This window comes from Bombus pascuorum, chromosome 6 (assembly GCF_905332965.1).
Source record: "Bombus pascuorum chromosome 6, iyBomPasc1.1, whole genome shotgun sequence".
Taxonomy (NCBI): domain Eukaryota; kingdom Metazoa; phylum Arthropoda; class Insecta; order Hymenoptera; family Apidae; genus Bombus; species Bombus pascuorum.
Window position 1 is genome coordinate 8,598,452 of NC_083493.1, and position 15,872 is coordinate 8,614,323.

A 15,872-nucleotide genomic window follows, 5' to 3' on the forward strand; every position below is an offset into this window, starting at 1 on the left:
ACGAATATTTCTTTATATATCCAAGGAATAATATACAAATGCCAAAAGAAGATAACACTTATTTAAAGATATATATTTTCCAATTGTACATAAAATATCTAAAAATACCTGAGCAAAATAACGTATAAAACGCGTAATCATTTTATCTTTGTATCTTGCAAAACTGTGCTTCGATCGAAATACCGTATTCATATACACGCGTAGCTCACTCGCATCAAGTTTCGAAAAGAGACAAGAATGGCGAAAAAATGAAAAGAGAAACCCCTCGATTCTAATTATATTGGACGCGATTCGATTTCTAAACAGATCCTAATCAAATATCAAATAAATAATTCTCTAGAATATTAGCTGTTTGACTGACTTACAAAAACAGTGATTTTTTCAATTTTGTTGAAGTTAACAAGCACACCGGAGTTGATTAAAATATATATAGTTAATATATATGAAGATTAATATATATAGTTAAATTGAAAATAATTATAAGATGTTGTGGCAATATTGTCACACCTGTTCGCAGATTGCAAGCTCTAGGAAGGACAGCACCGGAATACACGATGAAATGGCGCAGTCAGTTTGTAATCGCAAACACGCACAAGAGCGAACCATCACCCCCACCGGTACCGAATCATGTGCTCCGCTCCTCAACCGGAAACAGGTCACGGGAAGCGCGAATCCTAATTCTGTTCGCGATACTCCTCGCCTACGCGACCGGTTGTTGAGTGGATCAACTCGACACACCGTATCCATACACGTTCCTGTTCACAATGGGAGGCAAACTACCGCGAACGAGCCTAAGATTTTTAATAATGTACACCGCACACACACACACACACACATACATATACGTATACACACACACAATATCATACTAACGAGGTTCGTGTTTCCTCAAAAAAAAAAAACTTCTTTCAGCTATTCAGTTCTCTGAAAAATAAAATATAATGTAAAGTTTAAAATAGTAAAGCGTTTAAAGAGCGGAACGATGATCGCGTAAAGTGAGGCGCACTTTATGGAAATTTGATAAAGTTTCGTGTTAGTTTGCTGAAATATTACGTTCGCTAGCATTGTGGAGAACTTGCCCGTAAAAGTTTCAGAACCACCGCGCTGGTAATCACGGAGCACACTTTTGATAAAATATTGAAATCAATCACCATGAATTTACCTCGCTTTTATATCGTACGAGAACTCTATGTATTTATGTCGAATAGATCGTTTGAAAATAATTACCGGTTAAACGAAGTCCTTTGGACGGTAATATTCAGCAATTAATTTGTAAAAGTTTATTATCCGGTTTGCAACTCAGTTTTTCATGTAGAATGGAAATTCGTCGTCCCGATATAAATGTCGATTAATAAAACGCGTAATGAAGATTAATTCGCAATCGCAATTTCACACGAGGCAAGGCCGTCGAATATGACTGATCGAAGGACACGAGAATTCCGAAACAATTTAGTCCAAGTTTTTCAAGTATTTTTCGATTACCAACATTTTAACATATTGAACGTGTTCGGTGCCGTCACGTGCCGGTGGATGTTGATAAAGTTAAAATTTCATCGGATAAATTGACACAGATAAGGGAACGTTATTGGCAAAGAATGAAAGGCATGAAATCGAATTTTGGAATTTCACGCTCTAGTCGAATTATATATATAAAATAAATTAAACGCGAATCAGAAAGAGAGAAAATATATATATACTAAAAATCAGTCGGTGTATACCACTCGTTTTAACTATAAGAGTCTAATAGAGCATGTACATATTATACATACATATGCATATACATACATAAATCTATACATATAGAGGATGAGACGTTCACGAAGAAACATTTAAATGCATCCATCGTCATTAATATCATTGACCCGTTTTTAATTTCTTCTTTAATTTTATAAATACGAGGATTAAGTCAATTTATAATTTCATCAATTGGCGTCAACTATCGTAAAATTAGAAATTGTTTTTTCTATTCTTTATATGCGCAGATATACTTAACGTTTCTTTCTAGACGTCACATCCTGCGAACGCGTATGAATATAATTGTAGCGATTTAAAGTAACGAGATGAAACAAGGGGGGAAAAACGCGATGCACGGATTTGAAGTAGCAAGAAATCACGCGTCATCACTTTCACGCAAATGCCAAAATAAACGTGTAAGAAGAAGTTCTATATAATTATAGGTTCTTGTACATACGTGGATAGAATAGGTAGGATTTGTACAGAGTATCACGAACTACGTTAAGACCTCAGCATTATTGTAAATTACAATTTACCGTAAAACACGGCGCGAGCCTGCGAACGAAGACAGATTGTATTTTAACGAACGAGCTTCGAGTGCCCGAGGCACATTTCGAATAATTGTTAACGCGTTCGTCCGGAAGTTCATCGAAAATCTCTTCTTGCTTGCTTAAACAAAAGAGAAAAAAAAAAGATATTCGCTGATGAAATGAATAATAAATGAAAAAAATTTCCGAAGAATATTTTACGAAGAAGAAATTATTTTGATTTACTTTCGGAGACGCGATTGGTCGTTAGATTAAGATGGAAATAAAGGCTAGACTGTGAATGTTTAATATACGTATCGACTAAGAAGGAAAATATTAAACTAAACAGGCAAACAGACTAATTGAATTAAAAAGAACCATCCAACGGTGCGGAAATGTTTCCACCGGTTTTCATACGTTTTACAACGCCGCTGTATTGCTACTATTATTTATACAGAATATTATGAGTAATATTCTTTGTTTCTAAATAACAATATGCCGTGGTTTATGACTGTATAGTATGGTGAATTCTGTTATTTATTTTATGTAGTCCTTTTATACTCTACGATAATACGAGCTGTATTATTTCGCTGAAAAATAATACAGTTACCTTACCAGAGATTTTAATGCCTGTTAAAACTTCTGATTAAATCGTGACACGTATTAGACAGTCTCGTGTTTCACGAGATTCGTCGAATCATTACGAACCTTCGACATTATCAATTGATCTTACTATTCTCATTAACATTTCAAGCTTTCGTTCATTGCGTTCGAATAAATATAATTTGCACGATTTGTCGTTTAACTTTTTTTTTTTTAATAAATAATAGAGAAACGTGTGCATTAAGAATTCGATATTAATTCTGAAATTGTTGAGAATTAATTTACATTAGCGAATAGAAAGACTGAATTTTATCAGAGTGCAATTTATATGTATATCATTAGAAGGCTGGTAATGATCGATACGACTAATCTATACGAAAGATAGCAGTCTAATAACCGCGTTGATGCACACGCATGTTAAGATTTGTATAATAAACGAACAAGCTCGAATAGAATATTCGGCAGTCTCTTTTCCGCAACCTCGTCGAAACAGAGATGAAAGTCAGACTGTAATTAATCGGCGTACTAGAACGAGAATGTCGTTATAGGAGAAAAGAGAAGAAGAGACGCACGTTTAATAAATGTAATTAATGTCGGACAGGAAAGAGGGGCATGTGATTTAAGTGACTTGTGTTTGAAATCGGTGAATCGTTTCTCGTCGGAGATTTCGTTTGTTCGTTCGTAAAGAATCGTCGCTTAACGAGAAACTAAGAGAAACGAAATTACGTGTGTACCGTTCCTTTTTAAGATTACTCGATCACGTCCTCACAACGATTGTAATGCGATCTGTTCCTTCGATGGATGTACCGGTTTTGCACAAGGCACGTCTAACTTACGAAAAAAAGATATATGTTACATATATGTACTAGCCGCGTATACTTAAGTCACAATAAATAGTCAATTGTTTCATATAAAGTACGAATAAAATAAAACAGAAACTACGCGTTGTTTGTGAATTTTCACCTGAATGTTTGTCATAGCACACCAAAGTCCTGAAGGCTCCGGGATGTTTAATTTTTGGATTTGATCCTTACTTTAACATTACCAAATGTATGTGGCATTAAAAGAAACCATAGGTGAAATGAGATTTTTATTTTACGTAACACGAAAGAAACCAGTCGACACGTTCTCTTATAAATTTTTCGTGGTGACAAAAGCTTGGTGTAAGAAAAATTTATCGATGGATCTCACATTTATTTTATATCTATAATCATCTCTAACTTCGCATAGTGTTAGGGAAAAATTGACATTGAGTGAACAGCAAGAATTCTAAAATACCTGAAATCAGCCTAATTTCCTAATAATTAATTAGCCAAAATCGGTTAATGGGATTATCATTTACTGGGTAATCTCAAACACAAACGAACTTAGTCTCATTCTCCTTTAAAAAATCTTATTCAACCACGCGTAAAGGTTGATTAAATCGTAGGGTTGATTTGATAAAAAAAGGACGATTTATTCACATACGAGTTTTAATACAATCTACATACATATTTATACATCCTACGGTCGAAAGATGAAACATGTACATCTACAGGTAACGCATCTGCGATTTATTTTATCCTTTCTGATGCAAGGTGAAAGTCTTAAATAACAATTCGCTAATATCCCATAAGATTGGCTCAGACAGAAACGACGTTTCGAGTTACATCGTAATTGTACTCTCAACACGTACGATTTATGGAGTGTGACAAACGTTTAACAAAATGTATCCATATATACAATACATCTAATTTCATTATTTAAAAGGAAAGAAAAAGAAAATTATATATCAACATACAATATATTCATATACATATACGTATAAATGTTTATATATATAGACAGAGACGTTGGATATCGTCCGAGTTAAAATATGTTAGTGGAAAATAAACTTTCAACGAATCGAAAAACGTAACTATATATTGCACACGATCCTCGTGAATGTCTCTGGTGCATAATATAACAATTCCTATGGATTTCCATCCAACATACTTCGAATACAACAATTATCTTAATTTATATCTTACGTTCAGATGTGAACAACGATATTTATTGACATTGATTTATAAATATTAACGAGCAATCACATGAAAATCTGTCACACGATGACCGTTTGAAACAATCACCATAACCGTTTATATCTATATTTTTCGCAATTGTAATATATTTAATTGTTTACCAACATCAGGCAAACAGTAGATAAGCATTAAAATTTTACAACGATCATCCTGTCCTTTGCTTTCTAATTCTTTATAAACTCATTCATAACGAGGTAACATCTATTTGTTTAGAAATTTGTCACACGTGTCGTAAATTACATAAAACCAGTAAAATCTTCAATAACTTTTATAGCATCTTAATGCTTAGAAAAAATATTTGTTTCGTTAAAATGTCCCTACGCACGTTACTTGCAAATCTGTGCGTGTTTTTTTTTTTTTTTTCATAACAATACGAAAATTGGGAAACTCAGAAAGGCTCGTCGAGAGGATCTTTCGAAATCATTCCGCGCAGATCCTAAAAACAAGCGATTGAAAAGGGTCTCTATTTTACAAACTTAAATATCTATAAACACAACCAAGAAAATTGACTAATCTATAAAATCAATCAGACAGTTATTTTACATACACATTCTATGACTATAAAAGATAACACATTCTCAAGAACTCGCTTTAAACAAGTCATAAAAATATTAAAATCTCTCGATAGGAATTTTAAACATGCTTCTTTTATATATTTCGATATGATCCTTTGGCTATTTATGTGTATATAACGATAAAAACGATCGTGTTGTTCTATTTAAGACAATGTTCTTCGTGATTGTTTCGTTTTAAGTAACACGGACCCCACAGAAATTACTCGCACGAGATGAAACTGATTGAAAATATATTTAAAAATATTAATGTTTGATGTAAAATGCTTCAATCTGTTTAACCAATACAACTCATCGAGTACGATAACTTTTCTCATCTAACCCTACGTTGAAATTAGGAACAAAACCGTACAAATGCTACGTGTTACTCTCATAGTATTTCCCAGTGTCTTTAAATGCTTTTTAAGAACACACAAACTTATGCATTAAATATCATGTTAGAGTATCAAATTGAGATTCATGTACGATTAAAAACGAAATTCTGAAGTACACCTATCTCAGATTTACGTTGTTACGTTGTGTAAAATCGCGGATGCAGAATTCAAAAGGCCTAGCCGCTGTTTCTGCTTTCGTTGCTCCGTCATCTGATTAAAAACAGACAAATATAGTCCACGAAACTAATAACGATCGAAAATAATATCCAAATATAGGAAACAATTTTCAAACATGAATTACCTGATCGCGAAGCTCGGTAAGTTGTTGAGATAAGCATTTCACTAACTGTTGCGTGGATTCTAACTGAGATTGTAAACTTCTTAACTCTACTTGTTCCCCTTCACCCTCGTCTGCTGCCAACGATTTGGCCCTTAATCTCGGGAACCAGTCAAGATTTCGATCCTGTAAAAAGTCCACAGAGCTTAAAAGTTTAAGCATAATTCAATTTTTTGAAGTTCTATGGACTATTACCTTCACCATCGCGTACACGTAAGACTCTGGCCCTGTGAACTCCGTAGGATCTTTCACCTTTACCAGAACAATGAAATAAAGATAATGCCACATATTATGCTCGTGTTTCACGTGTTCTTCGAAGGAGACCGTTTTGTTATCGAAAGATGATCTGTTCAGTCCTGCGAATGAGATGTTACAAACAACAGCAATGTACGATAAATCGGTTAACAATATGTGCACGATACAATATATCATAAATGAAATGACAATATAATTATATCAATAATCTTACCACAAATGAAACAGGTATTCTTCAATATTAATTCCTTCTGCTGTTTTTCCGATCTGAGATCGGCAAACGTATCAATGATAACACCAAAAATAAGATTCAGAACGATAATTATGACAATGAAGAAGAACAGTAGATCGTATACGACTCTAGCAACGAACAAGGGCTCCTGCAACGTAATTAACATGCATATGAATAACAGCGTTTCCTTCGGGCTTTGTTTCTATACTTACTGTACTAGATGGGGCCCGTAGAATATCTCCAATTCCTCCACCATTTCTTAAACCTTGATTCAAAGTTGTAACAATACACATAACAAGAGAATCGCATGCCCGTTCCTTTAGTTCTCCTCCAACATTAATTACATCTCCCTGACTGTCATCTTTGTTCACTGCACAAACATGAAGATGTTACTGTAACTTCGTACAATTATATTTCTTATAATAATGTCATGCTAAAAATATAATAATCTTATATTAATTATATTCAATATTATATTTCTATATAAAGGGTATTCTATAGAAGAAGAAAAATACCATCGTGAATATATCGGGATACTGTCTCAGTTGCGTCACATTTTTCATTATCAGCAATGTTACAAGTACCCGCCGCTGCATCCGTATATGATGCTGTAATTAATAAACATACAAAATCGATATCTCTATTATTAAAAAGGCAATTATAAAGTATAATATTAGAACACTCACAAACAAGCTCCTCGTCAACTGTCACCAGAAAATCGTCCTTGAAAAACATAAAACCGATAATGGAGAACATATAAACTAGAATTAACGCCAATACAGCGGTAAGTATAATGGATCTTCCGTTCCTTGTAACAGATCTTATTACATTGAGCAACGTTTCTTCGCGATACACTACGTCAAAGAGCTAGAAGAAGATATAAAATTTAGTATGCATTTGGTTTTAGTTTAAGCGCAATTTATTTTAGTATTGCAATACGTACTAAAACTGAGTAGAAAAATGGATGCATACAAATGCCAAGAACGCAAAATATAAGATACGATATATGATACAAAAGTTCAACGTTTGTCACTATTTGCTCTAAACTCTTTGTCAAAGTGCCCTGATTACCTATAATACTTATAAGATGTACAACTTTTAATACAACCTGAAACATACATCGATTACAGACAATCACGTTATAAGAATAGATCTCATTTTAAGTACGTTGCTTTGAATTTACCGTAAGAAAGCCAAGTAACCATAACGTTGGTTCTGGTCCTATGGAAAAAATCAATCGTAATATCGTTGAAGCTACTAGCGTTCGTATACCAGATTCTCGAGGTAAGGTAATGACAATAACAGCTGACGAAAGCATCACCGCCCAGATAAGGGCAGATAAGTGTGAACTCAATTCTACAGTAAGCAAGAAAATAGATATTTAAATACATTCGCTTAGTGCAAGTCTGTCAATTAAAAAAAGAAAAGTATAAGAACTTACTAGGCACAGAATCTACAAATGGATAGAAGAAAGCTACGATAAGGTTTATGAGTACTGCACAGTTGAATAAAATATTACTCCAAAGTGACATGTAACTGCTCATCCAGAATAATACTGGTTGTCCTGAAAAATTATAAAAATGTATGTAAATAGATTTCAATGAACAAGAGTAAATAACTACATTAACTATAGCAACGTTGAAACATCATACCTCTAAGTTTCTTCTGCCATTTCATTTCGTTAAACATATCCTCGGTCCTTTCAAAGAAATCAGAAACCTTCGATCCTTGATCGTCGCGTTCTGTAGTATTTAATACTTTAATCTTCGTGTCCAAAGTAATGAGTTCACAGATCTCAGGAATTGGGAAGACAATTTGCTCCAACGTTCTATCATGTCTAACGATCTAATGTAAATTACGAGTTTTTGAAAGATACTTAAGCAGTAAATTATTATGTACGTACAAATGTAAACCTTGTACCTCAATCTGGGCTGTATGAGTCGCATAATATTGCAATGCCTTATTAATTTTCGGATCTGCATTATTCTGTTCAGATGGTTTCAACATAGATGATAATTCTTTATTATGCTGTGCTAATTGATGACACAAGATATAAATATTATGCCCGACCTAAAAGAACAATTAATTACCAATAATTATATTATTTTTAACCATCCTTAATTGTTCATCTCAAAAAAGAGAAATAAGATTTTATTTATCTGTAAGATCGTTACTTCTTTGGGTGATACTCCTTCTTCGCCATCTATAGAAGAATCATCCACGTCGCCATCATCGTCCAAAGATTCTTGGTGAAATGCACGGCATGCGACATCAACTAATTGTTTTGGATTCATATTATACAGAATCCTTTCCGCATTCTCGCTATCTCCTCTACTTTCCATTATAGCAAGCAATAATTTGCTAGCGTTATTTTTTAACTCTAACACCAGGTCCATTCTAGTTTTTCCCAAAGGATTAATATCGTTCAATATCAAGGCTGTTATTATATCTAATCCGTTAGACTCGTGTGTTGCAATACAGTTCTGATTATCGTGACACGGTCCCTGGCAGTACTCTGTCAATGTTTCCAATGTCTGATTGATTAACGCAACATTCTGCTCATTTATATACAGCCCTAACAATCCTAATCCGCCAGTCGTTGAACCACAGATGCAGTCTAAGAACATGAGCGTTTCGGATACCAGATTGAAATTCGTCTTGTTATTTTGATTACGTAAGAAATTCTATAAAAACATAGAAATATTTTCAATGTAGTAAATACTATCATTAGATTGTGGATATTTATGCAAATTCACGCGTCTACAAGCACTATCAAAAAATGGAATCTAACGCAGAGATTTAAATCTTTTTCATCTACTAAATATTATAATGAATATTATACTATGAAACTATATTTTCAATCGTGTATAAACATCCACAGTCGAAGCATAATATTAAAGAAAGTATTTTTAATATCTCTGAAAGTCAAGAAAATTACCTGTAAGTCACGATTGTGATTTTCACACAACAATTGTAAAAAACGTAAAATTGGTTGCATTACTAAAACTTTCGCACTCAATTGCCCTTCGTCTCTCTCGTTACCAGTTGTTCCCGTACGATGCCTTTCTAATTTTTCTGCTATCATATCTTCTAACGCACTTCCCAGCGCTGCGTTGTTCGTTGGATCTTCGCCGGATGCAAGATTACGCACATTCGCGTACGCTTGCACGGTAGATGATGCAGCTTGATTTAATTCTTCTCGTAACTCGTCTGTTATTACTATCCCATTGGGTTTTCCTGTACGGAGAAGCGATCAATGTAAAGATATAAATGAAAGTTATTGGAATATCGTTTTACTATACCTGATGTACGCTTCTTTGATATCTTCTCTATTTCTTTGCTCTGTTCCTTATCTTCGTGGGCTTTCGCTGCTATATCAGAAGTGTTCACTGTAACCGTGGATTTTATTTCTTGCTGAGCATCTTTCATTTTGTCGTAAAACACCTGCAGAAATTATATCCTTTATTTTAAACTATATCTCTATTTTTAACTACGTTAATTTATCTAACATTAAAGTAAGTAGATTATATTTTTATTTTTATCTATTTTAGTCGTTTATCAATAATGTTTTAAAAACAGTTAGATTATCAGTAATATACCTTGAAAAAGGATTGACTCAAGTCACCACCCATTAGTTTATTAAACACACTCTTCTGTATAATAGGATTTCCTCCTTCCAACAACGCGATGCCAAGTTCTATAGCTTCCACAAATATACTCGGAGAGTGGACGCTTTTAATCACCAACTCCACTACCAAATCTGATGCGCCTTCACGATCGAGATGACTTTGAATCTCGTGCAACGTGCGTCCTGCCCGACTCAATAGTTTAGCTATAGAAAACGAAATAATTAAAATAAGTTGTTCCTTATCTTTGTAGCGAAAAGTTAGTTTTCCAAAATTTTCTTTATACCCCCTGGTCCATGTGTAATTGGAGCAGTATGCGATACTCCAATTTCCACGTTTTCCGGTTTCTGTATAAAGGACTTTCCAAAGTAACGAACCAGGAGATTGTTCCGCAATACATCTCCCTGAGAAAAAGGAAAGGGAAAACACGTTGGTGTGATAAAACAAATTTGAATCAATTGAGATGTACCAATACATCGTGCATAATAATAAAAAAAAAGAATATATTTTAAAGGGACACCGGTGCATTGTTTGTTATGTATTATAAAAATATCAATAATAATATTGATTTAATACTAAAAATAATTAAATCGATGTGTATATACATTAGTTGTGCTTCATAGTAAGAAAGATACTTGCACAGCTCTCGGTATTTTTATAAATATCCTATATAATTAACTTTACACGTAGTTTGTAATGTATGTTTAAAAAGATGCAAAAAAGACATTGTCGTATATTTTGGAAAATGTACAGTAGAAAAAATTTGTTCAAAACCAGATCTTTTTAGGGCAAATACACGACGAATGAAATAGGTATCATACATAAAGTTTATAAGTTGTACATTCAAACATATTTAGTATATGAAACACATATATAAGGAGATATAGCAAAAAGAATTAAATGCTTTACATACAGTATATGTAGATGTACTACATGTATATATGTATATATTCTTGGAATTTCTAGCATTATTATTAATTACTCAATGATTCTATATTTAAAATACAATCTGATTTCTACGTTCTACGTTGCTGCTCTCATGCTATCAATTATGTGTATGCCTTATGTTAAAAATAGTAAAAAAGTCTATGGACGTATTGGTACACCCTATTTGTAATAAAAGTGTATGTACATATACTGTACTTTCTTATTTCTAAACTCTATGCCCATACTGGATTGTATTTGGAAAGATATTTTACACTACGTAATAATAATACTCTGGAAACTTTCTAGAAATTTTGATTCACGATAAGTTGAAATCATTCAACTTATTGAAAACATCTATCTGCTTATCAATCCAATTACTTATGTTCAAGTAAATCGACATAGTCACAATGTACAATATCTCCTATCGTAAATCATAATTATTTGTCAGACACGAGATCACATACCTACGCTATGATGATTATATTTTATGTATGAACAGAAGAAATAAATTAATACCAGAGTAGAAAATGGAATATAAAATGAATCAAAGTGTATAATGTAGTAAAATTAATCAAGCACATGCACATAAGGTTACCTACACAACGTACATCGTATTTTGTACTTAAGCAAATTGAATTAAGTATGTATCACGTAGCTTGTTAGCAAGCAGCTACTAAATATCATATAAATAGTTGTGGTCTTAATATTAAAGATACATCAGCAGATTAGATTTCTTGTTTATCAGCGGGATGCCCTATGCGTGTATATACGTATATAATAATTTATAAGAAAGGTAAAAAAAAAAAAAAAAGTAAAAGAGAAAGTACTCAATATCAAAACTTGTATAAATATATAGATAATAAATAACGATAGAGTGATGGTGAGATAAAATTCTCATTAGTATAAATCAAATTCATGTTGCCAATTTATATACGTTGTGCCCACAAATTACCGTTGTTATCTACTTTAATTTTTACCCGCTCTTCCTGAGTCATTTGACGAGTCTCAGACTCATCGACAGAGTCTGTTCCAACTTGTGACTCGGCCTTCTGCTCTGTTTCTTCTTCTTCCATGACACCCTCGCTCTTCGTTTGCAGCATGAAAACATCTTTACCTACATATCTATTCTACGAAACCTACTCACCCGAACACTGTTTAATTTTAAATTTGCATAATGTATTCACGAAGCTTATTGTGTATTTCTATCTCATTCGCATATATTTTTGTTCTCCTTATTTTTAATATATGTATATATTGCCAACTAAAAAACTGTCGATCGTGTATATATGCTGATCATCTAAAATGTGCCGTGAACATATGGGCATTTAGCTTTTCGGCAAACATGTAAAGAACGAGTGGATATGGAGACATAAATCTTCGTAAATTTAGGTTCAACTAGAACTTAGAGAACGGTAACATGTTAAATCGGTCGAGGTGCGGTGCTAATTAACGGTAGCAAATCCCAATTAAAAGTGGCATGCTCCAAAACAGTATTCTTAAAATCTTCCCCCTGTCGCAACGTATATCGATGGAGCATTAATATTATTTTAATAAAATAAGCGATTCATAAATGAATTATCTTCATCGATAACTATACTTATACTTTGTACTTATACTTCGACATACAGTTTTTGCTGCTATATCGCGCGCCAAAAGATCATCTACCAAATTTGTGCATGCATTTTACTCGCTGCGTCTGTAAGCTCCTTTAAAAAAAAAAGATTTGCTGAAATTATCGCATATATCTAAAGTATAACATCGATCGCTAATTACATTCCAAAATATCAATTATTGGAATTACCAAGCTAGCTAGCATACGTAAAGCATGCCTGCAGGATTTGTTACCGCTAATTAATGTCAATAACGTTTTGTCGGAAACAACTGAATGCCCTTTTCCATAATCTGTGACTTTTTTTCCGTATAGTAGATACGATTCTTGTAATTGCATGCAGAATGTAATATTATAAAACTCACCTTCTCGCCGTATTCAGGGTCAATGGCCATCATTTCCCTGAGAGTCCTCAACACCTTTACACATAATTTTTCTTCCTTTTCTTCGAGTAGCTTTTCTGTATGTTTGATTAATCTGAACGGCAGAAAAACGATCAAGGATTATTATTGATGATTTACATTAAAATATATTGAAACGATACTTCAATATAGGTAAGATAATAAATTAAGCATAGCTTGAGATGGTATAAAGCAATAATTTACCTTTTGATGAAGCCACCATTCTCGCAACGTTTTCTAGCATCACTCGCTGCTGGGAACAGTAATTCTGGCCGATAGAGTATATCCACTAACAAAGATAATTCAGACTGAACTAGTGGTTTCAATTGTTCTTCCAATAACGATACTATGTCTTGTAAACCTTCTATGATACTTCGATCCAAACGCATTAGCTAAATAAAAATACATCATTCCGTAATAATTACATAGTACACATAAATATTTCGTTTCTATGATGCATTTACTCCTGTTATTCTATCTTATGTATAATATTTGTCCGTAATTTTACGCTACTTACAAACTAATATTAACTAATATACTACGCTAGAGCACTATAGATGTAGTAAGCTAATACACTATCAGGATTTTATGAGTGACTTTTACCTGATCTTTACTATCTTCCTCACAAATTAAGTCACTCTACATATCCAAAGATCACATCAATTATAAATCGATTACAAAAGATTTAATGTTTATTAGGGAAATTATTCAAACATAAAGTAATTGCTTTTTGACAAAAATTACCTGGCTTTGTGTACGTTCTATCTTTGGTTGTTTCGCAGCTTGAAGCCATTTACTTGTTTGTCTACTAAGCATCGCTGCCTTATTGAACATGGAAGCAACTTGGCTTTCCAAATCTGTTGGAATTGCTATGCCTCTTCCTTTAGCTGATAATTTAAATAAATTGTATTTTTTGTTTTATAAAATGGATACAGAGAAAAATTGTTAATTTAATATTATGAGTAATCTAAATAAGCTTACCTACGTCTGATAATGTTCTTATACAATTTTCGACATTAAATCTTTGACCAGCATTTAGCCACACACATTGTGAGACTTTAAAAGCCGCATGAAGTAATTGAACGAATATAGGTTGTCGTGTCTGTTTTAAAAAAGAAGTGTTTAATGACTTTTAATATTGTCAACATTTTTATAAATGTATATATATATATACTTATATATATATATATATATATATATATATATATATATATATATACTTATATATAAAAGGAATATATATATATATATAATAATAATATAATAATATAATATAATAATATATATATATATATATATTATTAAAATTTTTGTTACAATTTTTATCTAAATAAAATCTTAATATGTAAAGCATCTTCCATTGAAAATTCAAATTTAAATAGCAAAGATGCATTCGTTATAAATTCGTAATATAATAAAATTACTATTATTATTTGAATTGTTTTTCGTACATAATATAACACACTCATTGCCAAGCTCCAATAGAGAAAAAGTTCTATATAATGTATTAAACCACAGATTCATGCTGCGTGAAGTGCAAAAGAATAGATACAGAAGAGTACTCCAAATAAAATAAAAGATTTATGGCTAGTATTTATTGTTAGAAGAACAGATACAGCAAGCTTGTTCGTCGAAGACAGTGAATGTGTTAGTACAATTGTCCAGAGATATATATTAAAGTTTCTATTTACAACATTTAAATTTAGAAATTTGAAAACCACCGTAACATCGATGAAGCACATATCTGTACTTATATTTTTCAAATTCCCTTAATACGTGCTGTTATTCGTTTACAAAGAGATACGCCTATTTACAATAAAAGTGTTTATGAATGATGAAACTTCTGAGATTAATTTATACTATCCAATGAATTATATATATAGTGAGAAATGATTTTCTTCGTTTTAAATCTCAACAGTATCCATATTAGTATTGCAAGTGTATTTACAATTGCTCATAAATTAAGTGAGCGTTTCTTTTAATTTTGATACTCACATAGCCAGTAACATTAGTATCAGTAATCCGGTCACTTTCCTTGATGCTCCAATAAAGTCTAGCCTCGTGGAGATGTTTCTATTAGTAAATCAACCCACCACCATATAGACCCAGCACCCAGACCCAGTAAACCAATGTTGATGAGTCAAAGAAGGCCAGGTGTTGCATGCCAAAAACACAGAACATGCCGCTGATGCAATCACCAGTTACCAAGCACACATCAAAAAATATATTAACGCTATAGTTATCGACTTATATTACTCTGGCTTACCAGTATAGGCAAACAAGTATACCAAAAAAAAAAAAAAAACAAAATATATATATATATATACCTTGAAGCGTTAAATAAAACAAATTAAATTATATACATAAATACTAATGCTTCCATAAGTTTGTGATATGTACTTGGCTTTTCTAAATAAACCTAAAATTAATGTGTTTGTCATGCAAAGCAAGAAATTATCAGATAAATTAAGTGACAGAATAACTGCACAGGCTTTTGCTCATAATTATTTCATATGTTAGGATTATGTTATTTGTAAATATATTATATGCCTGTATATTTCATTACGCTTATACTTTAAATATGTATTTGAAAATTCAATTTTCTTAGAAATATT

The 15,872-nt window shown here is 32.5% G+C and overlaps 2 protein-coding genes across 27 annotated transcripts in view; one reads left to right on the forward strand and one right to left on the reverse strand.

Moving 5' to 3' along the window:
- LOC132907657 (uncharacterized) overlaps nucleotides 1-3,805 on the forward strand; it is a 275,382-nt gene extending 271,577 nt beyond the window's left edge. For all 11 annotated transcript variants that reach the window (XM_060960955.1, XM_060960958.1, XM_060960947.1 and 8 more), the window contains exon 17: nucleotides 518-3,805. In XM_060960955.1, coding sequence (XP_060816938.1) covers nucleotides 518-719 — 202 coding nt within the window. In that variant the 3' untranslated portion in view covers nucleotides 720-3,805. The remainder of the gene's footprint in view (nucleotides 1-517) is intronic.
- Nucleotides 3,806-4,701: 896 nt separating this feature from the next.
- LOC132907653 (inositol 1,4,5-trisphosphate receptor) overlaps nucleotides 4,702-15,872 on the reverse strand; it is a 47,808-nt gene continuing 36,637 nt past the window's right edge. For 5 of the 16 annotated variants that reach the window (XM_060960928.1, XM_060960932.1, XM_060960930.1 and 2 more), the window contains 24 exons: nucleotides 15,253-15,330; nucleotides 14,239-14,359; nucleotides 14,002-14,144; nucleotides 13,861-13,896; nucleotides 13,462-13,649; nucleotides 13,222-13,333; nucleotides 12,225-12,332; nucleotides 10,607-10,724; nucleotides 10,294-10,526; nucleotides 9,997-10,138; nucleotides 9,633-9,931; nucleotides 8,869-9,378; nucleotides 8,615-8,764; nucleotides 8,347-8,539; nucleotides 8,136-8,258; nucleotides 7,878-8,050; nucleotides 7,638-7,802; nucleotides 7,381-7,561; nucleotides 7,210-7,302; nucleotides 6,907-7,064; nucleotides 6,677-6,842; nucleotides 6,403-6,563; nucleotides 6,172-6,333; nucleotides 4,702-6,080 (listed from right to left, as the gene is read on the reverse strand). In XM_060960928.1, the coding sequence (XP_060816911.1) occupies nucleotides 6,000-6,080; nucleotides 6,172-6,333; nucleotides 6,403-6,563; nucleotides 6,677-6,842; nucleotides 6,907-7,064; nucleotides 7,210-7,302; nucleotides 7,381-7,561; nucleotides 7,638-7,802; nucleotides 7,878-8,050; nucleotides 8,136-8,258; nucleotides 8,347-8,539; nucleotides 8,615-8,764; nucleotides 8,869-9,378; nucleotides 9,633-9,931; nucleotides 9,997-10,138; nucleotides 10,294-10,526; nucleotides 10,607-10,724; nucleotides 12,225-12,332; nucleotides 13,222-13,333; nucleotides 13,462-13,649; nucleotides 13,861-13,896; nucleotides 14,002-14,144; nucleotides 14,239-14,359; nucleotides 15,253-15,330 (3,894 nt within the window). In that variant the 3' untranslated portion in view covers nucleotides 4,702-5,999. The remainder of the gene's footprint in view (nucleotides 6,081-6,171; nucleotides 6,334-6,402; nucleotides 6,564-6,676; nucleotides 6,843-6,906; nucleotides 7,065-7,209; nucleotides 7,303-7,380; nucleotides 7,562-7,637; nucleotides 7,803-7,877; nucleotides 8,051-8,135; nucleotides 8,259-8,346; nucleotides 8,540-8,614; nucleotides 8,765-8,868; nucleotides 9,379-9,632; nucleotides 9,932-9,996; nucleotides 10,139-10,293; nucleotides 10,527-10,606; nucleotides 10,725-12,224; nucleotides 12,333-13,221; nucleotides 13,334-13,461; nucleotides 13,650-13,860; nucleotides 13,897-14,001; nucleotides 14,145-14,238; nucleotides 14,360-15,252; nucleotides 15,331-15,872) is intronic. The other 11 variants (XM_060960936.1, XM_060960934.1, XM_060960933.1 and 8 more) reach the window with 6 other exon arrangements.